This window comes from Bombus huntii, chromosome 4, assembly GCF_024542735.1.
Source record: "Bombus huntii isolate Logan2020A chromosome 4, iyBomHunt1.1, whole genome shotgun sequence".
Classification (NCBI taxonomy): Eukaryota; Metazoa; Arthropoda; class Insecta; order Hymenoptera; family Apidae; genus Bombus; species Bombus huntii.
The window spans coordinates 19,501,020-19,523,012 of record NC_066241.1 but is presented as its reverse complement, the minus strand read 5'-3'; the positions used below and the strand labels follow the sequence as shown (position 1 = coordinate 19,523,012).

Here is a 21,993-nt window from a genome sequence, read left to right as displayed (position 1 = left end):
ACTGGAATAACATCAGCCGAGGAGTATAACGCGCATCCAAGTATCTACATATCTTCAATAGCACTGGAGATACGTTGATTTGAATATTTCAGTCACAATATGTAAAACTACAATTGCATCGTAACTGACTAGGACTAGTGTTGATATAGGGTAAATAGACTGATGTGCGGTGTGTGCGCCACCAAATGAAGAATACAAGACGCCATTTTATACTGATAAATACTTTTATATAACGCATTATTTTATATTCCTTAATAATTATCACATAGATGTGTAATTACAATCTTTAGACTCATCCTTCTTCGCCCGATGTGTCTGTATCAGATATATCGTCTTTGTTTGTATTCGGCGATGTTTCTTTTAATTTTAAATTTGGCGAGTCCCTCGAACGAGTTAAGCTTCGTTCGGTTTTCGGCATACCGTCTGGTGTATTTTTCTTAGTAGTTTTCACGATCCGTTTCCATTGAATACCTTTCTTTCTACCTGTCCCCATTGATTTATGTCTTCTTACAAGAAACTTGGGGCTTCTATTTTTCGGCATCGTTGCTTTCGACGGGATTGACAAAGGTGTTTCTGGCAGCGTTAAATAAGAAGTACCGTAATGTTGGCACTGTAACTGGCATGTATCTGAATGAGGACTGTCACTTGGGTTTATAGCAGTATCGTCTGATGGATGTACACTTTCGAAGTCGTATTGCCCTTGCTCTTCCGGGGAATGTTCCGAACCACCAACATCAAACGAGTATGGTAGTGCAACTTTTGGACTATAATCTCTCCATGGATTTAGATTATCCATGTAAACGGAAGGTGTGTCTATGATTTGTCTCGAGGGTATTGATAAATTGGACGTACTCGGCCAAGGTTGTATAACCAACTTAGGACTTTTTGTTAATGTGAAAAATGGCTTTCGGCTTGAATCAATTCGTGGCAACGAATACTTTCCTAAAGATGAAAATTTCTTTATAGTGTCTGCTATATTTTTCGCTTTTTGTTCTATTTGGTCGGCGTGGACCGATGGTTCTTGAATATCAAACTGTAAAATTGTCTCAGGACAAGTTTGATCAATTTTCGTAGGTGTTTCAGGGCGCGGGCTGATCTGGCTGAAACAAACGAGTTTAACTTAACAAAACATCATTTCATTAACTACGTTTTCACACGATTTCGCAATACAAATTATTGTATTATATATTCGTTCCTGGAATTTGATTTTTAAGATTCCTTTGTTATACATGTTGAAATTGGTATGCATATAATTTCATTGAATTTTAGTTTTAATTAAGAATTCTTAAATTATTTAATAAAAACAATTGCTTGAATAATATTTAAAAAGAATATGGAGAATAATTAAAGAAATTACGCGAATACATTATACATTATAATCTTACCGCCTTTCACACGGTGGGCTGTCATTAGGATGAGTAGCTAAACTCATCGTTGATGTGTGATGTGACGGTTTTACGTCCTCTTCGTCCTCTTCTATAACATCTGGTAGAAACATAGTTTGCTTTTCCTCGGGAACGCTAAACGTCAAAAGATGAACATCAATTTTGAAAGTACCTCCTGCCATAATAATTTCCATACATTAATTAAAACCTTTTAAGGATACTAACGTCATGTGTGCCACACTACCGCGATAAGTTTTCTTTTTGTAAGCAGCCGCTGCTTCAGTGTATGGTAAAATTAGATTTTCAGCGTCATAGTAAATATCTTTGACCAATGGTGGACAACGATTCATAAGGGTATCTACTCCAAGGTATGATACCTGATATATAAAATAAATGGGGAAACTAAAACTGTACGATTCGAAAATATTTCAGAAGATATTTGTAAAATAAATCTTAGACATCGATATATAAAGAAGCTTAATTACTTTTGTATGGCGATCAATTATCCAATTCAATTCGAAATCTTCGTCGTCATCGCCAAAAGGATTAATTAATTGTTCCGCTACCTATCGAAGTATAATTATTGTTTTGACAATTTGTTATCTTTCTCGTTATAGGAAAAGTTGTATGTACCTTTAACAAGCCCATGAAAAAGAAAAATTGTAGCAGAGTAAAAACAGGTATGTAAATGTCAATCTGCAGCTGGAATTGTTTTTCTTTACCATCGATGTACTGACGAGCTATTAAAGCCACGGCAAAGAAACTGTACGTCGCCAATGTCACTACTTGCGTGTAAACTAACGGAATTGATATCCAATCGTAGCTCCATAAAAGGCCACATTTTGTACGAAATTCGCTGAATTCCTGTAATGATTATTATCTTTTACTAGCATGGTAACAAATTAGATTTTTCGAAATATTTGATTCGTTGATACGAGTTGTATCAAGTAAATTGTAAATTCCTTTTGCAATCGCAACTTGATGCTGCGACATGATATTATACCTCCATAATTAATTTTAATCCCTGAGGATCGGGAATTCTGTGATTATGACGCGCTTCTTTTAGAAGGTTGATAAACCATGTGCAAGGGATCCAATAAGTGTTGAATTCTAAGCTTGGTACTGCCAAAAATAAATCCAATTCAAACGCTGTCATAAAACCTGCAATCAGATGTTTATTGTATTATTCGTATAATATCCATTGTATTAATATCATCATTGATACTAAAAGCCGATTTTATTTGAAAGAACTGCTGTAATTTACTGGACTCCTACATATTAACAAGAAATATATTATTTCCAAACATCGTGTAATATTATAACCTTCTACTATGGAAATAATTTTTAAATAATTGCAAAAAAATGCACATGTATGTATATGGTATATACAAGTAACCGAAAAACGGATTCACCTTTGTTAGAATAAGTTTTTAATCCAAATTCAATGATTATGATTTTTACTGCCGTTCGTAAAGATTTTCTGTTATCAGTTTTCGTAATTCCATTTCATCATGATTTGTGCCTTGTTAGTCTTTCTTCGAAGTGAGTAACGTATATAATACGCTTTCGTGGGAATGAATACTACGGGTTAAAATTAGTACGTTCACGTTGAAAGAAAACTTTACCAGAATCAACGACGTGATCGAGCGTTGGGAATCGTTTTTTCACCGCCGAACTGATCGAACGTAAAACAAGTATCAGGGAAAGGTTCAAGTAGCGCATCAGAGCTCTTCGAAGTGTACGAGCGTATTCGTCGTTTCCAGTAACGTACAAAGCAATTAAATGCATTACCCTATTAATAACAGTTATCGATATTAAACGTTTCATTGTTCCATTGAATATTTATTCTCCAGACTTACTTATCGGGCCAAGGTATCGCTTGATATTGTTGCCACCATCTTTGAGCAACGTAAGATACGTAGAATCCAAGAACGAAACTTAATGGAATTAAATTAATAAAATTATCGCAATAAATGACAATCTTTTCGAATTCTCTAGAAATGAAACGATATATTTAATAATTAATTGTTACATCAATTATTTATTTATTATATATGTGTGTATGTATATCCTATTGTTATACATATATACACGTGCAATTTCTCCCTTAAATATAAAAATTTAACTGTTACAAATATTAATAATATATAAAAGTTATAGAGCATTACATCCGATCGTTATTTAATCGAAATCATATTAATAATTGAATTGCGAACCTTTTCAGTTTGATACTGAGCATGTGACGGTAAACAGTGGAGATTGCTGCAAAGAGTATCAGGAATAAGAGTAATTCTCTATAGATGAGCTTATACAGTGATCCTCTCCACATAAAAAGAAGCCTGGTGAATCCACCTCTGGTAGAGTTTGCCACTTGATACTGGTACGAGACTGTCATCCTTCTTTCATTCGCTATTTACCAGTTTCGTAATGGAAGTAAGCTTGTCGTAGCAATAGTAATTTCTTTCTTTTCATTGTTACTTCACTTTCATTAATCTATCAATATAAATTACCAATAATTATCGTAACCATACGATAATTAGCCATACGTTAAATAACCGTATTTAACGTAGTTAATGAATAGGAATAGAATTCGGTGAAATTTGTTGAATTATTATTCATAGATAGGTAAATACCTCAGGCTTATGGAACAAACGTATAATGGAGTAAAACATTCTCCTCATATATAATAATACTTTTATAATAATTTTTCAATTGATAATCGTTTTACAACCTTTTTTTGGTAGAAGAATTATTGATATGAAATCCATTCTGGATCACTGCGAATAGATACGAAACATGTAGATTAATGTGTAAATAGAATAAATTTTGCTTAACAGAATATTTCATTATATTTTGTAAAAATACGAATTAAAATAAAATTAAAAGCTTTAAATATTTGCTTAACTAAATTGGCAAGTTTAATAATTCTTTTCGATTTAAGAAATTAATATTCGATTATTAATTCTAATGAAACTTCCACTAAACAGAGCATTTTATTAAATACAAGTTTAAATAAGAATTAAAAATATTTAATTTACTTCGCTAAATCTATAACTTTAATAATGCTGTTTGATTTTAATGCAAACTGGATATCGCATAAGGACGTTTATAGAAGAAAGTGGAAGAAACTGTACAAACGTTGAGAGGTGTCTAAACGGTTTGTTTTATGCACTGTAAATAATGCTGAGTAGTTTTGGCATTTGCGCCAGTATGCAGCGATGCCGTTAAATATAACTTTGGTCATCGGTATAACCGCCATCTGAGTAAATATACAATTTATACAAGCCTTCTCGGTATGCTCGCAATTGTACTCTTAGATTAGGTATTATTTACTGATAAATTGCTAACGGAAGTTGTTCTTGGATTAATTTTGTACATTACCACCAAGTTTACATAGTATCTCGGGCGTAGATTCTATAAATGGATAAAATTGATGAATGAGAGTAGCAGTAAGAAAGCGAAAGCAGTCGATTTTTTTTAAATAAATATGACAGTTTACTATGACGACATTTTTATTTTATTAGACGTTTCATTCAATATCAAATTTACTCCAATATTAAGCGACAGTAGAATCATTCAGCTATTTTATTTCAGTTTTGCGGTCTAATTTGATATTTTATTTTATTCTACAATTAGATGTTGATTTCAGTTCATATTTTTTTAAACGCAACTAAAAGACGCAGGACCCAGACAGAGATTCGTTTCACTTACTAAATATCAGAGTGAATGCATTGTGGATATTTTATACTCAAAATTTTTGTTATCTTAGTTGTTCAAATTTGTTTTGTCATCTACTGAAATAAATCCTCCAGATTTCCATTCCCCGCTTTAACGCTTTCCCCGTTTCCCTTGAAACACATTTACAAACAACATATATAAGTTTTAGTTTATATTTAGAATAGATCTACATTATGACCATACTAAATGATAATTAAAAATTAATTTTTATATAATTATCTGTTAATTACATTAACTGTTAAATTAAAAATTTGATGTAGTCTTCTAGTGATTATTTAATAAAAAGAAGAAAAAGAAAAAACAATCAGACCAACTATTCGCGCGTGTGATTTATGAACACCGTTTGTTTAACCGAATTATTTCAGTGGTGAGTCAGTCATCGATATGATAACGAAAACATTTCATTTCGTCTGCAAGTTTTGTGCTGTTTGACACGTGCGCGAAGCGTCAACATTGTGTCTAACAGATTGTCTGACGGTCGCTCGTTGTACCTCGAGGGAGCGGTCTAAAAATATCTATGTTCGAAAGAAGCATGCGACATTAAATAATAGATATAGATTGAAACTAGTCTTTAATCGAAATAGATTAAAACTAATCCAAATCTAAATAATAAAACTAATTCGAAGCGGTTTATTCTCTGTAAATTTAATAAAAATTCAAGATACTGCAAAGAAATCTAATCAATGAACTTTACGAAGATAGAACTCGAAAATAAGCATATGACGAAAATATACAAGAGAGCGCAGTGTCAGATGAAACAAGTACCAGAAAGTAGTCGAAGAAAATTTATGGAAAATTGTGAATATGTTAATCGACATAATTCTTGGAACTAACTGTATTATTTAGCCTGTAAATAAGTACCAATATACAAATTTATCTTTTATATCGTTATAAAAATATGAAATAGCGTTATTCGTTGTAAGAACATTTTTATGACTGACAAACAATTTTATATAATTGCGATAATTAAAGACATAGTATATTATATGTGCTATGTGCAATGTTTAAAGTGCAATGTTAAAATATTAAAAATTACCATTGCACTTTTACCATTGTCTGCCACTTTACGCATAAAGTGCATTAACATTAAATATATCTTACCTCGCACGGGTCCAATGTACGTAAAAGAACGTTCAATCGAAAGCGTTTTGCCAATTGATAAATCGAAATTTATTACACGTTACTTGTGAACACGTCAAACGAAATAAATTCCACGTTTTAATTAAGGTAATTATTACAGAAACTTCAATTCAATTTACCATCGCTGATATGTGGCCATTAATTTTTCCAACTCATGAAAATCAATTTTCAATCTCTCCCTTTAACAAGTAATCGTTTATTAATGTCAATGTTGTATACTTGTTATGTTATTGCACAAAATGTATTAAACCAACTGTTGCCTGTAACAATCGCATGCAGAAAATATAACAGATCTATTTTTCATATTTTAATCATTTTGGAATCAAGTTTTGAATTGTATCCATGCACTTATCGTATGAGAAAGGTAAATTCACTTTTTAATCATATCGAACGAATACACTCAACGAACGAGTTCACCGTACATGTGTTATACCGATTTACCAACTGTACACGAGTATTTAAAGTATTGAGTTACTTAATTAATGATTTTAAACAATTTTACACCAAAATATATAACATACAATTTAATATTTATATTATAGAATACGATTTAGTCTATCATGTTATTACTTTGAAGAAAAAAGATCAAAAAGACACTTCTAATATAAACAATACTTGTCCGACTGTTAGATCAAGTATGCATCCAAGGTTAGTAGTTAGCGCTAAACTGATTCGCTAAGAAAATCCGCATCGTCATTGCGAATGTTAACATTGAAGCTAGTCAATTCTGATCCGATGGCAGGTGCCCAAATCTAAAAGGGTCGAATGTCAAGCTCTTAGTATTGCGAATTCGTAACTATCATTGACAAAGTTTATTATAATCCGATATAATCTTTGGTCTTTTGAAAGAAGCAATACTTTAATTAAGGTGCATAAAAGTGTTCCGTCAAATATCGACAATTATTTCAATGGGTTTTATTTTTACTTAAGTCATCACGTTTGAAATGAATTAATCGGCACTTTATATGGATGAAGAGGATAAGGAAGGAAAGGAAGTACGTTTTTACGAGTTCTTTTGGCAGCTCTAGCACACATACATAAGTGGAATAAAATTATTCCTTCCACTGAATTATTAAATTATTTTAATGAATCAATAATTTGCTGTATCGTTGATTAAATACAGAATAGATATTTGTGACATTATGCATTGATTAAATACAGGATTGATCTGATTTGACCTGACACTATGAGGGATTTGGTATATCGCGTTCTGAAATACCGACCTCGAAAAAATCAACCTTTCTCGCGTTTTCTGCCATTTATTACGACAAATATAGGAATTATATTCTATTATAGACGGTCTATATTTTAACGATTGAATTGAAAGACGGACAAAGTACAGAATAGACGTGCAATTCTTTTTTTTCTTATTCCACATTTTGCAAGTTATCCGATATCCTAATGATCGATCTCGTTTCTACTTCGTCTGTATCTCGTCGGTAGCACTATCGACTAAAGACAGGATGGATGTGACATTATCTGAAATACCGACGTCGAAAAGACCAATGCCTCTCTTTCGTCCTCTACAGTTTATTACATTGCGACGATTGTAATTCATTAGTCTCTTCAAACGTGTTTCATTCCTTCTAACAAAATTTTAGTTAGTAATCGACTAAATAAATTTCTGGTCATTGAATTCATTTATCTGCACGTCCACTATTATTATATTTTTTTTATTTAATATTTCACATTCACAATTTGTCCAATTTGTACATTTGGTAGAATTTTTTAGCTGTTTGATTATCATGTGGGTGGCTACCCCCAATGGGGTACCATCTTCGTGTTTGTTAAGATATATCCTTTATGAGATCTGCTGGGTGTTTCTTTTTTAGTCTTCTTTCTATGCTTGTGTTGAACGTTTCCGCTGCCAGCCGTTTCGGATGCGTTGCTATTCTTTCTCTGTACCTTCTTGCGAATCTGCTAATCTCTTCCTTGACCGTTGGTATTCCAAGGTCTTTCCGTATGTCCTCGTTTCTAACGTACCATGGGGCGTTTACTATTGTTCTAAGAATTTTAGCTTGGATTGTCTCTAATTGGCCTATATGGCTCATTGCTGCTGTTCCCCAAAGTGGTATTCCGTACGTCCAAATTGGTTTTATGATCGTTTTGTATATTTTTAGTTTGTTTTCTATGCTTAGTTTGGATTTTCGACTTGTTAACAAATACATTTGTCTCCTTGCTATCTGTATTTTATCTATTATTGATTTAATATGCTGTTTCCATGTGAATCGTGTATCTAAGTGGAGTCCTAGGTATTTGACTTGCCTTGTTTGTATTATGTGCGTGCCGTTCAGTGTAATGTTTGGTGGTATCTGTTTTCGCAGTGTGAATGTAATATGGTTGCATTTATCGGGATTTGCTTTAATTTGTTTAACTTGTAGCCACTTTTCTATTTTTGTGATATGTTCTTGTAGTAATGTAACTGCTGTTGCAGGGTTGGTGTGCCTGACTAGTACAGCTGTGTCGTCCGCAAATGTCAGTATTTTGCTATTGGTAGTTGTTGGTATGTTGGCCGTATATAGTGTGTATAGAATTGGTCCTAAGACGCTTCCTTGCGGAACCCCTGCCTCAGAGTAGGAGTCTTTAATTTTTACTACGAAGGTTCTGCTGCTTAAGTAAGATTTAATTAAATGGTATATCTGCTCCGGGAATTGTTTTCTGATTGATTGAAGTAGACTTTCGTGGTTTATTTTGTCAATGCTTTCTCGATGTCCATAAAGAGGGCTGTGAAATATTGTTTGTTTTTTAATGCTGGTATTATTTCATTTGTGAGTCTGTGTATTTGCTCTATAGTGGAGCGTTTGTTTCTAAATCCAAATTGGTAATCTGGTATTAATTTTTCCTTCTATACTATTGGTTTTAAGCGGGCGTAAATTATTTTTTCTAGTATTTTGGAAAACACGGGGAGTAGTGATATTGGTCTGTAAGATGCTGTTTGTTGTGGGTCTTTTCCTGGTTTGGGTAACATTATGATCTGTGCTAGTTTCCATAGTTTAGGATAGTATTGGATTCTTAATATTGCATTGTAAATTATTGTGATTAGTTGTATCGCTTTTGGAGGAAGGTTTTTCAAGATTTTACCATTGATTAGGTCGATTCCTGGTGCTTCATTATTTTTTTGTTTTCTCAATTATGTTTCTAATTTTTTGTGCTGTTGTTTTGGGTATGGTGTAGTATTTGTCATTTGAGGTACTAGTGGTTAACGCATCCTCGTCGGTATGACAATTGCGGTTGATATTATTGATACTATGTGGTGTAAATGTGTTGCTTAGGTGGTTGGAAAATTCTTCAGCTTTTTCTTCGTTGCTTCTTGCCCATGTATTATCTGCTTTTCTAATTGCTGGGACTAGTTTTATTGGCTTCTTTATTTTTTTTTCTTTTTTTGTGGCTTTCCATAGGGAGTAGTTGGAGTTCTCGTGCGCAGGTAGTGACACTATGAATTTTGTGAACTCGTTGTTATTGTGTTCTTTTATTTTGTTTTTTATTTCCTTTGCAAGTTTATTTAGGTGTTTTTTGTTTTCTTTTGATCTATGTTTTTGCCATTTTGCTTTCGCTTTTCTTTTTTCTCTAATTTTTTCCGAAAGTGTTGTTACTGCTTGTTCGATGTGTTCAGGTGTTTTCAATGGGATGGGTGATTCAAACACGGAAATGCTAACAAAAATGATAAGTGAACAAAACGCAGTCCTTAGACAGCAAACGCAACAAATCACGCTCATGCTACAACTACTTACAAAGATGCTAAGCAAAAAATAAAAATGGAAACACTTAAAATAGCAACCTGGAATTCTAACGACCTACAACAAAGGGCCCTAGAAACTAAAACATTCCTGTACAACAATAATATTGTCATACTACTCGTATCAGAAACACACTTCACAATAAAAAGCTATTTAAAAATATCGTACTACACTATATATGATACCAAGCATCTTTCAGGAAAAGCACACGGAGGGACCGCAGTAATAATAAGAAACGACATTAAACACCATTTATGAAGCCAAATTTGTAAGGAATATATCCAAGCAACCACCGTTACAGTACAAACTAGCAGCAACTATTTACAGCTGTCAGCAGTATATGTACCACAGCGACACAAAATCACAACGCAAATGTGGGAAGATTACTACCGACACTTAGGTGACAAGTATATTGCAGCGGGGAACTATAACTCAAAGCACACACTATGGGGATCAAGAATCAGCACACCTCGAGGCAGAACCTTGGAAAAATACATTAGAAATAATAACCTCAACATATTATCCACAGGAAGATCGACATACTGGCCGACAGACCTGAGCAAAATACCTGCTAGACTTTGCAGTTACAAAGGGACTAAACGCAAATAAACTAAACATAGCACTTAGCCTCGAACTTACCTTCGACCATACGCCCATAATAATTACGTACAGAAACAAACCAATACTTTACAGCAGCACAGAGAAGCTATGCAATAAAACCACCAAATGGCAAATATTCAAAGAAATAATAGAGAGCAAAATCAGCTGCAACATCCCACTGAAAACACCTGAACACATCGATCAAGCAGCAACAACACTCACAGAAACTATCCAAGAAGCAGCAAGGGCAACCACTATACCTGAAACAACCAACAGACAAACAAAAACAGTTCCACTAGACATCCTCGAAAAAATTAGAGAAAAAAGAAAAGCGAAAGCAAAATGGCAAAAATACAGAACAAAAGAAAACAAAAAACACCTAAACAAACTCACAAAAGAAACAAAAAACAAAATAGAAGAGCACAACAACAACGAGTTCACAAAGTTCATCGAGTCACTATCTGCTCACGAGAATTACAACTACTCCCTATGGAAAGCCACAAAAAGAATAAAGAAGACAACAAAAATGGTACTAGCAATCAGAAGAACAGACAACACATGGGCAAGAAGCAACGAAGAGCAACCTGAAGAATTTTCCAACCACCTATGCAACACATTCATCACACACAACATCAACAACAGCAACCACAATAGTCATACGGACGAGAATGCGCTAACTACTAGTACACCAACTGACAATCACTACACCATACCCAAAGATACAGCACAAGAAATCAGGAACATAATTGAGAAAACAAAAAATAATAAAGCACAAGGAATCGACCTAATTAACGGCAAAATCTTGAAAAACCTTCCGCCAAAAGCGATAAGACAAATCACAATAATAGTTAACGCAATACGAAGAATACAATACTTTCCAAAAACTTAGAAACTGGCACAAACCATAATGACACCCAAACCAGGCAAGGACCCACACGAAACCAAATCCTACCGACCAATCTCACTACTTCCGGTGTTCTCTAAGATACTAGAGAAAGTAATTTACGACCGAATAAAACCCATAATAGAGAAGAATCAACTAATACCGGATCACCAATTCGGATTCAGAAACAAACACTCCACAATAGAACAAACGCACAGACTCGTCAATGAAATCTTACAGGCGCTGGAAACAAAACAATACTGCACGGCACTCTTTATGGACATCGAAAAAGCATTCGATAAAATAAACCACACTAGCCTACTTCAATCAATCAGGAAACAGTTCCCGGGGCAGATATACCAATTAATCAAATCATACTTAAGCAGCAGAAGCTACATAGTAAAAATCAAAAACACACACTCGGAAGTTAAGGAAATCAAGGCAGGAGTTCCGCAAGGAAGCGTCCTAGGACCAATTCTATACACATTATACACGGCCAACATACCAACAACTAACAATAGCAAAATACTGACATTCGCGGATGACACAGCTGTACTAATCAGGCACACTAACCCTGCAACAGCAATTACATTACTACAAGAACATATCACAAAAATAGAAAAGTGGCTTCAAGCAAAACAAATTAAAGCAAACCCCGAAAAATGCAAACACATTACATTCACACTGCGAAAACAGAAACCACCAAACATTGTACTAAACGGCACACACATAATACAAACAAGGCAAGTCAAATACCTAGGACTCCACTTAGATTCACGACTCACATGGAAACAGCATATTAAAGCAACAATAGACAAACTACAGATGGCAAGGAGACAAATGTACTGGCTAACAAGTCGAAAATCCAAACTAAGCATAGAAAACAAACTAAAAATATATAAAATGGTCATAAAACCAATCTGGACGTACGGGATAGTACTATGGGGAACAGCAGCAATGAACCATATAACCAAAATAGAGGCAATCCAAGCTAAAATTCTTAGAACAATAGTAAATGCCCCATGGTACGTTAGAAACGAGGACATACGGAAAGACCTTAGAATACCAACGGTCAAGGAGGTGATCAACAAAAGTACGGAGAAAGGTACAAGAAGATACGGAGAAAGAATAGCAACGCAGCCAAACCGGCTGGCAGCGGAAACGGTAGACACATCAAGCATAAAAAGGAGATTAAAAAGGAAACGCCCAACAGATCTCACAAAGGGCATTACCTAACAAACACGATGATGGTACCCCGCTGGGGATAGCCACCCACATGTTATATTAGCATACCGCTATAATATTTTACCAAATGTCCTACTGGACAAATTCTAAAATCCAAATAAATAAAGAAAAAAAACAATTTATTTTTCCCGTGTGTGGACAGTTCATTGTTAGGTGCTTTCCTGCGCATTTGACATACGCCGGGTTTCTGTTGCAGTAGTTTTTTGTGTTTCCGTATTGTTGACACCGTATGCATTGTCTTACCGTATGTATGTCTTTTTTGTGTCTGGGTGGCTCGACTGTGATTATTGCGTTTGAGATTTTTTTAATTTCAAATATTTCTTTGTTGTTGCTTTTCGGTTATAGCTCTATTAGGAATAGAGGTAGTGGCTGCTTAGTGTCAAATCTGGTTATGTTGTTGATCGTTCTTACCTGGTGTCCGATCTTGGCCAATTCCTCGCATATTTTGTTTGTATTTGTTTTAGGGTGTAGACCTCTGATTACCGCTTTGTAGCTCTTGTCGGATTTGGATTGGTAAATGTGATACCCAGCGTTTTTTTCCTTTAGCGCTTTAGTTACTTTTCTGTAGGTTTCTGGGGTATTGGTTTGTACTTTTACCTGGTCCAGTTTGAGCTGTTTAATAGTGTAGTTTTCTTTTCCTGCCGTGCTGTTTAGCAGGTCAATGAGGGGGTCTATTATTTTTGCGTCTATGTAGATTGGCGGTGGCTTAGGCGTGTGTGTTCTCGGTTTTTCTGTAGGGTCTGTGTCCATCTCTTCTGTCAGCGAGCTGAAGGAGTTTTGTGTGGGAATTTCCTGTAGCCATTGCTGTCTTTCTGTTTCTGTGGTCCTCCTATCGTTTGTGTTTGCGTTTATTTTTCTTTTTTTGCTGGGAGTTACAGTCTTCCAGCTTTCGTTATGTTGTGGTAGATCCTTGTTGGTATTGCTCTTTACGTCGTCTTCTTGTATTATTTCCATTTCTATTTCTTTTGTATTTGAGCAGTCCTGTACTTCACTTATTGTTTTGATTGGACACTGTTGGTCTACTGCCCTGTTTATAGTGTATGTTTCTCCTTTATTTAATATTCTTATCGTTGGAACTTTTTCCATCCTTGGTTGGTTCACTTGCACTATGTCAGAAGCACTATATTTTACGTCCGCCTAGCTCGACTGCTCGGGCAGAACTGTGCTTGGTTTGTTGGTTGACTATTCGCGACTTATGACGTATTCCTTTTTCTTTCCTGGTTCACGTTACGGCTCATGTGAAGCGCGAGACGTGACAAGAAAAAATGGTTAATATCATTGTTTTTTTAGAAAATTTGCGAGTAAAGAAGTAATGTAGAATAAATTAATTTAATAATGTTAACAGGAAAGTAACTATTTAGATATAATAAAATAAAATAAGATAAAATAACATAAAAGTAAGATGTAAGAAATCGTGGAATAAAATATGAGGATTAGTAACATAATTAATATGATCGAAAATGTGTATCATAAGCAATTTGTATAAAAATATTTTATTATCAATATTGATATGCAGATTACCAATATACTGTATAAATATATAATAATATACTGTATAATATATAATGTATAAAAGAATATAAAGATAGAAATGAAAAATATAATAAAAGAATAAATATACTATGCCATGTAATTATCTTGGTGTTTATAATAAAACAGAGTGAGAGTTTTAAAATCAATTATAAATAATAAATTAAAATAATAAAGTATAGTATAATTCGTAATAGAGTATTACTAAATTTCAATGGTTATAAGAAATTAAATTTCGTTCTATCGTAACCTGAGTCATGTAGTATTTAATTAGTGAGTATTTATACCATAAAACTTATGTTTCACTATAATCGAATTACTTTAATAAAAAATCTAACATTAAATTGATTAGTATGTTACTTTCTATATATGTAACACATATTAATGCATTATAGTTGTTATGGGATATTTAAGTCTCGAAATCAACTTTTATTCATCACATATTTTATTCATCATATAACATCATCCATGTGTATATATGTTTCCATTATGTGTCATGTTCATTAATTTATTATTATCATTTACTTTTGTTATTTCATTAGTTGAACTTGTAATATTATAATGTAGGTGTGCTTATTAATTAATTTAGTAAGCAACATCCATTGATTGGAGAAAATCACGACCTCAATATGTCTTAGATTTTTATAAAATGATTGTTTACCATTCATACTGGCGTTTATATTTTCTTGTGTAGTTTTGTTTTGGTATAGAGTTAGATAATCATAATGTGGTTCAATAACAGGTCTATAATATAATCTTTACGTAAAAACATTTAGACTTCTGTACTAAGTTCATATGTAACAATGTTTGTTTTTTATTAAATAGTGAAAATGGTGGATAATTTTGATCAGTTTGCGTTCACCATACTGTCAAATCATGTATTTTATGTATTGTTTATGAGTTACCTTTGTTTAATTTTCATTCAGTAGAAAATATATAACAAATTAACTTAGAATTCTTCTTCCATGTAATTTTTTACCACCTTGTATGTATTGTCCACATTAGTATATTCAGAGTCATACTAGTCGACACGTGTTCATTACAATATAATTGTCAAATTTATTGTAATTATCTAATATAGTTAATAAATTTAATTAAAATCTTAATATATTATTACGCCACGTGTAACATTTCCTTTGTAATCACATCGTTCTTCATGGACTTCTCAAGATGGATGCTATGTACTTTGCTATTAAGCACGTGCTCAAGTAACATGATAAAATATACAATTTGTTTATTTAACTGACAGTTCATGGCGAAAAAGTATGTATTATTTGTGTCTTCATAACTGGTGTTATTTACCTGAGATTTATCCATACTAAATGTGCTTCAGTGTTTTTTGGTTATAGTTATTTGGTTATAGTTACACGTGTTATTCTGCATATTTATTTATCTGTATCATATTTTCCAATTTATAAATTTACTGATTATTATGCATCAACTACCTTAATCGATAATATGTTGTACTAACTCATATTATTTCAGTTAAAGAACAAGTAACATAAATTTATCTTTATTCACGTACATTCATAACGTATAAGTGTGGTGAGTTAATGACTTGTAGATTTTTAGTTTTAATTATAAAGATAGGAATATTAGTATCTTAGTTTTATTGTTTTCCATGTTAAACTTTGATTTATGTAATTTAATAATTTCTTCTTAGTTTATATGATGTTAATTGTAATAGACATATTTCCATGTGTTTAGTATATTCTCTGATAGAATCCAGTATTAACTTATAGTCTCTATTATATCGTGTTTGCAAATGTTACATTACTGTTTAACATTTTACTAATATCATCTTGTTATTTATTGTATACGGCTTTCATCTGGGTTACATCTGATTAGTATTAGTATTAGTAATCTGATTAGATAATTTTAAATATAATATAATATAATATAATGATACTTTTCTTTAATTTGATTTAAAGTTTCTGTTACGAGTATATACTTGTAATTGTAATATATATATATTTATTATTACATATTTCAACTAAGTTTATTACTTTATTCTTTATAACCATTAAACATCAATATGCATTAACAGCTGATTTAGGTTTCTTTTTAATTTGAGACAATATCATTAAAATATACTTTTTGGATAGTTTACTGTTATCCAATGTATCATATTTTGTATCAAAAGTAGATATTATATAATTTTATATCTCCAAAAGAATAAAACGGAAAGAGATACATATTCATTGTGTCTTTTCTTTCAAATTTTTAATATGCTAAAATAACAATTTTATATTATTCAATCCAGTGCTATGTTATTGATGCTGTTGCTATTACTTATTATTTGGACATGTTATAGATAAAATTACCTTAATTTTATACATATTGATAATCATAATTTTGATAAACAGATTATATATTTAAGTATCTTCTTATTAATATCAAATGTTTTATATTATCGTTAATGTTTGATGCTAAGCTGTTAATCCTTGGATTCATATATTTCATGATATTGTTAATAGAATATTGAAATATTTTAGATTTATCATTCTACTTGTGGTATTTTAATTTATCTATAATTCCTTATTATAGTTTGACACTTTACCACTTCTTTAGCACTACTAGTTATGTACATAGTATGAGTAATTCAAAGTGGCCGTGAATGTCAGTACGTGTACACTTAATAATGATTAATATACACTAAATATATGTATTACTTATTATCTACCATTAGTATCTCCGCTTAGTGGAGTTCTACTTTTGGTATTTATAAGTCACAAGTTTCAATTGCATTCTTTATTTAGTGTTCTGTTATTTCAGCACATGATGTGTAACTTCGTTTAATTTTAAATATGAATATCTATTTTGAGTGCATCAAAATTCATGAGTATGTCATATAAAATGAAAATTTTTGACTTGTGTCAGTGCTGCTGCATATTAGGCCTTATTACAGCCTTGATCCTATTAGCATGTGGTTAGATCATTTAACCACATGCATACTAGGTTATCTTTCATACAGTGGCTCACGAAAGTATTCGAAGGCTTACATATGCAAACTTGAATGGCCGAATTAATGTACATTAAAGTATTAGGTTGGCAACTAAACGATTGCGGATTTTGTTATTAGGTGGTAATAATTTGCTTAGACAAGCAGATGTCAATAGGAAGATAAAAGTCTTAAGATTATGTCAGTAATGTAGGTAGGAGTTATGATCCATTTATTAGAAGTACGCATTGTAAGTGACTCACAAAAGTATTTGAACGCTACATATATTATTAAATTATTTAATATTAATATTTTGTTGGGCCACCTTTAGCAGCAATAATGTTTTCTCAATCGACGCTCCATACTGTAAACCAATAATTTTGTAAAACTACACTTAACAGAGTTCCATATTTCTATAATTTTATCTTTCAATACTTTCTTTGAGGTTATTTGAAATTTATTTCATTTTTTCCGATTTCAGCCCATAAATTTTCAATCGGATTTATGTCTGGACTTTGCGGTAGAGTAATTAACATATGTGATGTGTTATATATGATCCATTCTTTCACAATTTTAGCAGTATGCTTAGGATCATTATCATGTTGGAAGTGGAAATCTTCGAATAATCCTAATTTGCGGACACTTTCTTTAAGGTTATTTTTTAAAATATTTAAATATGTATATTTATCAAGTATTCCATCAGTAAATATAAAATTTCCGGCGCCACTGGCAACTATGCACCCCCACACCATAACCGATCCATTTCCGTGTTTCACTGTTTGATGTAAATGTCGAATTTCCAATTCCGTATTTGGTTTTCTCCACACATAATTTTGACCATCCGAGCCAAAAATGTTAAATTTTGACTCGTTCGAAAAGATGACTCTATCCCAAAAAGAATTATCTTTATTAATATAGGTTTTTGCAAAAGTCAATCTGTTTTTTATGATCGACCACATTAATATATGACTTCTTTCGCGGTACTCTGCCATTAAAAACATTGTTTCGTAAGATTCGTCGACATAATTCCGGGTAAACTTCTTTATGAAACATATCAGCTACCATACTTGCGAGTTGAGGAGCGGATGTAGTAGAATTTTTTTTTAATTCGCGAATGATAAATTTCTCCTTTCATCCAGTCAATTTCTTTGGTTGACCTGATCGAGTTTGTTTGCAAGTGTTCCCTCATTTTACGACTTTTTTATGGTATAATGTATTGCGGACTTACTTTTGTTCACAATTCCGACAATCTCGTTATATGATTTGCCGTCCTCATGTAATCGGAATATTACTTCTCTTTCACACTTTTTTATTTCAGACTTTTTGGTATTCATTTTAAATACTATTGTGCACACATTTACGTTACTGTTACTGGAACGATATCCTAACATCAAATGAACGTACCAATAATTTTATTTCGCAATGATGTTTACATTCGCTGCAAAGGAAAATGAAAAACTATCAACAGTGTTACAGCGTTCGAATACCTTTGTGAAACGCTTATCATGAATGTTTCTAATAAATGTATCATAACTCCTGTCTATATTATTGAATCATTTCCAAATTTTACTGATGTAATCTTGATACTTTCCTGTCACTATGAATACCAAATTATTTTAACAAATTAGTTTAGTACACATTTTATTAGTACTCATTTTATTAATTGAAATTTGTAAGTGTAAACGTACGAATACTTTTGTAACCCACTGTGTATTATTAGTCTATTACCTTACATTTCCTTGACGTATTTGGTAATTAATAAAATTTATCTAGATTTGTAGTTGTATGGGAATTTATTTGGTAATTTCTCCATATCGTATGCACGTAATGAGATAACATAACTTAGAATGTAAGTTATGTAATTTTAACATGTCTTTATATTATCTTCATATTCACTGCTATATATTTATGTTATAATACCTTATTTCTTTGATATAGGCCACGCCATGATATGATAATTAAGCAATTTAGCTTGTAACTGAATTTAGAAGATCACCACTGTTATAAGATTATGTGAGCTGCTATGCAATACATCTCGGACTACTCTGCTAATTTTTTTGAGGACATTTATAATTTAGTTTAAACTTATTTCTACTATGATTAAGTAAGTAAGATCTTTTATGTGATTATTGTACTCGTCATGTTTATGTGTTTAACCGTTTGAGTCCCAAGCAACGCGATCGCTGTTTAGATTTTGTGTTGGAAAGTCCTAGTACATTTGAACGCTACGGACGATTGACGGTTTTTTGTATTTTATTGTTATACTCTTAATAATTTTTATTGAACAAAACCTGAAATATTTATAAACTAATAGTATGCATACATATATAGATTTATTTCATAAAATAACAAATATTTCGATCGTTATTACGCTTGTTTCTCTTTGCAATTGATTAAGACAAGCGCTATCGCACTGTTGGGAATTTTTTGATCTTGTTTTTTCAAAGACCCGTGGTACTCAAACGGTTAATGTTTCCTTCTTCTCCGCTGTTCCCATTCCTTTTCTTGCAATTGTCTAGTTTTCATAATTGTTTCACAGAATTTCCAGAAAGGCGTCAGTAGTTCTCCAGCATGATTTTCCAATGGCGTTCTTAGAATTTGACATCTGGAGCAGTTAAATAACGCATGCTCAGCATCGTGAGAATCTGCATTACAGTCCCAACATCTCCCGTCAGTATCTTTATTTATTTTTTTCCTATATTGATTAAAAATACCATGGGCAGTAATTAACTGCATGGTATGATGATTGATTTCTCCTTTAGTATTTCTAAATAGGCATGCGTCATACATTCATTTATCATTATCATACATCATACATTTCATTCTTGTCTCCATTTTGGTCGTTGCTGGTGTCGCCGCGGTGGGCCTGGTTGCTTTTAGAGTGGTTAGGAGTTGTTGCCCTTCCCGTTCAAGTCACACTACCCACTGGTACCGTAGTACTGGTAACATAGTCTTGAAACACAATATAGCACTCGTAGGCGCGGCGGCTATTGCTAAATGGAGTGTGGTGTATTCCCTTGAGCTCATGAGATACGTTACTTGGGCTGTTAAACTGTTTGAGGAAAAATGGTTTGTTATCTATTTCATTTAAATGTTTAATGCTTTTGCCTTACTGAGAGAGGAGGTTAATTGGGGAATATTCAACGTGTCAAATGTTGAAATGCGTTCTAATTGAGGGCATGGGTTTTAATTGTATACGAGTTGGTTTATCCATGGTTTATGGTTAAGGAATTAAATTATAAGAATTGTCGTATGGGATGAAGGAAAAGTAATATAGAATAATAATGGATTATAGTGCGAATAATGATTTAGCTTCGGACACAGATTCGCCAGTTCCCGGGAATTCTGTGGCCGATCAATTCGCTGAGAAGGAGACCTTTGTAAACGACGTGGCTATAAATATGGATAATGCGAACAATGAAATGACGATCTGTGTGCCTCTAAAAGGCGACACACTATGTCCCTTTTGCGTTAGGGAAGGTCTTAGATTTGCGTTTAATACCTTAAAAAGTCTTAATGAACACATTAATAGTCATCATCTGGAAAGTAAAATATCGTGGTGTTGTCGACTCTGCCTAAAAAGTTACTCAAAACTACATGGGTGGTATTGTCATTATGGTAAGTGTAAAGGATCAGTTGATACTGGTCCTCCAAAAGCATTTCAATGCGAATTGTGTAATGATAGGTTTGACACTCAGCGAGGGTTATCCACTCACGAGAGGCACGATCATCCACGTTTACGGAATGAAAAAAGACATGCGATGAGCACGTCGAGAGATACTACTCAAGTTCGTAACCGCCCGAGAGGAGCAATATGGACAACGGAAGAAACTGATTTACTAAAAATATTAGAGCTACGTTTTCGCAATTTTAAACAAATAAATGCTGAAATAGCAAAGATTATTACCAGTAAAACAGCCAAACAAATAAGCGACAAGCGAAGAGATTTGCGTAAAACTGCGGAGTCAGGAATAGGTAAAGTTAGGGTAGGAGACGAAACCGAGAATGATAATAACAACAATAATATACTTAACACGGAAACTGAAGTGGGAAACCAGGAAGAGATAAAAATGAATAGGGAAGAGGTGCACAGGCGATCATTAGAAAATGAGGGAGAAAGAAAAGAGAAAATGGTTAAGGAGGATGAGATGGAAGAAGGAGATGCGGTTCTAAGCGAAGAGTGGCTTACGAAGTCGATAGAGGAAGCAAATAGTCCTGGAAATATGACGCAATTAGTGATTGAGATATATAATACTATAAGGATGTTATGGCGCAATTACATACAGGGAACAGTCGAATTGCGTAGTGGAATAGACAGTTTTATTGAAGATATACTAGTCCCATTTCTTAACAAAACAAGTGAAACAGCTACTATAAGTAACAAAGAAAAAGGAAATCAAAACTGCAGTGGAAAAGAGAATAGTCGCAAGCAGCAACAATTTAAAAATAGCTTTAATGAGAGATTAAATATGAACAATAGGCGTCATAGGAAACGCTTTTCGTACGCTATATGCCAGAATATGTTTAGAGAATGTCCCAAAAGGCTGGCAGATATCGCGGTAAAGGGCGATCTTAACTTACTACAACTACCACAAATGTCTCCGTCAGGACACGAGATAAAGAATCTCTACGAAGCGCTCTGGGGTACACTTGGTCCAAACCTGGAAATAGAAAATGATAATCAGATTAATGAAATAAATATCAGTAGAACACTTACCCCGGTTACCCCTGAAGAGGTTCGTACTAAAATAAATAAGATATCACAGAAATCAGCTGGTGGCCTGGACGGTCTGC

At 33.0% G+C, this 21,993-nt stretch overlaps 1 protein-coding gene across 14 annotated transcripts; it reads right to left on the bottom strand.

The window, feature by feature from the left end:
* Nucleotides 1-202: 202 nt before the first annotated feature.
* On the bottom strand, nt 203-14,079 carry LOC126864931 (bestrophin-4-like). 14 transcript variants are annotated; one of them, XM_050616837.1, is made up of 12 exons: nt 13,140-14,079; nt 4,424-6,523; nt 4,019-4,162; nt 3,602-3,878; nt 3,245-3,379; nt 3,011-3,177; nt 2,389-2,546; nt 2,019-2,249; nt 1,871-1,951; nt 1,611-1,762; nt 1,386-1,520; nt 203-1,100 (listed from the first exon to the last, which is right to left on the bottom strand). In XM_050616837.1, exons 4-12 carry the CDS (start codon nt 3,778-3,780, stop codon nt 293-295), a joined length of 2,046 nt encoding a protein of 681 aa, XP_050472794.1. In that variant the 5' UTR covers nt 3,781-3,878; nt 4,019-4,162; nt 4,424-6,523; nt 13,140-14,079; the 3' UTR covers nt 203-292. The 14 variants fall into 14 exon arrangements, with proteins under 14 accessions (XP_050472794.1, XP_050472795.1, XP_050472804.1 ...); XM_050616838.1 differs by lacking the exon at nt 13,140-14,079 and having other exon boundaries at nt 4,424-5,233; nt 6,225-6,928; XM_050616847.1 differs by lacking the exon at nt 13,140-14,079 and having other exon boundaries at nt 4,424-4,799; nt 6,225-6,928.
* Between the last annotated feature and the right edge of the window lie 7,914 nt (nt 14,080-21,993).

Bases quoted from the DNA above. Each gene is read 5' to 3' on its own strand.
- LOC126864931 (XM_050616837.1), bottom strand. From the start codon at position 3,780: ATGACAGTCTCGTACCAGTATCAAGTGGCAAACTCTACCAGAGGTGGA. The intron at 1,952-2,018 runs GTACATACAACT...ATACTTCGATAG, and splicing joins TTTTCATGGGCTTGTTAAAG to GTAGCGGAACAATTAATTAA. The intron at 1,101-1,385 runs GTAAGATTATAA...CGTTTGTTTCAG, and splicing joins AGCCCACCGTGTGAAAGGCG to CCAGATCAGCCCGCGCCCTG.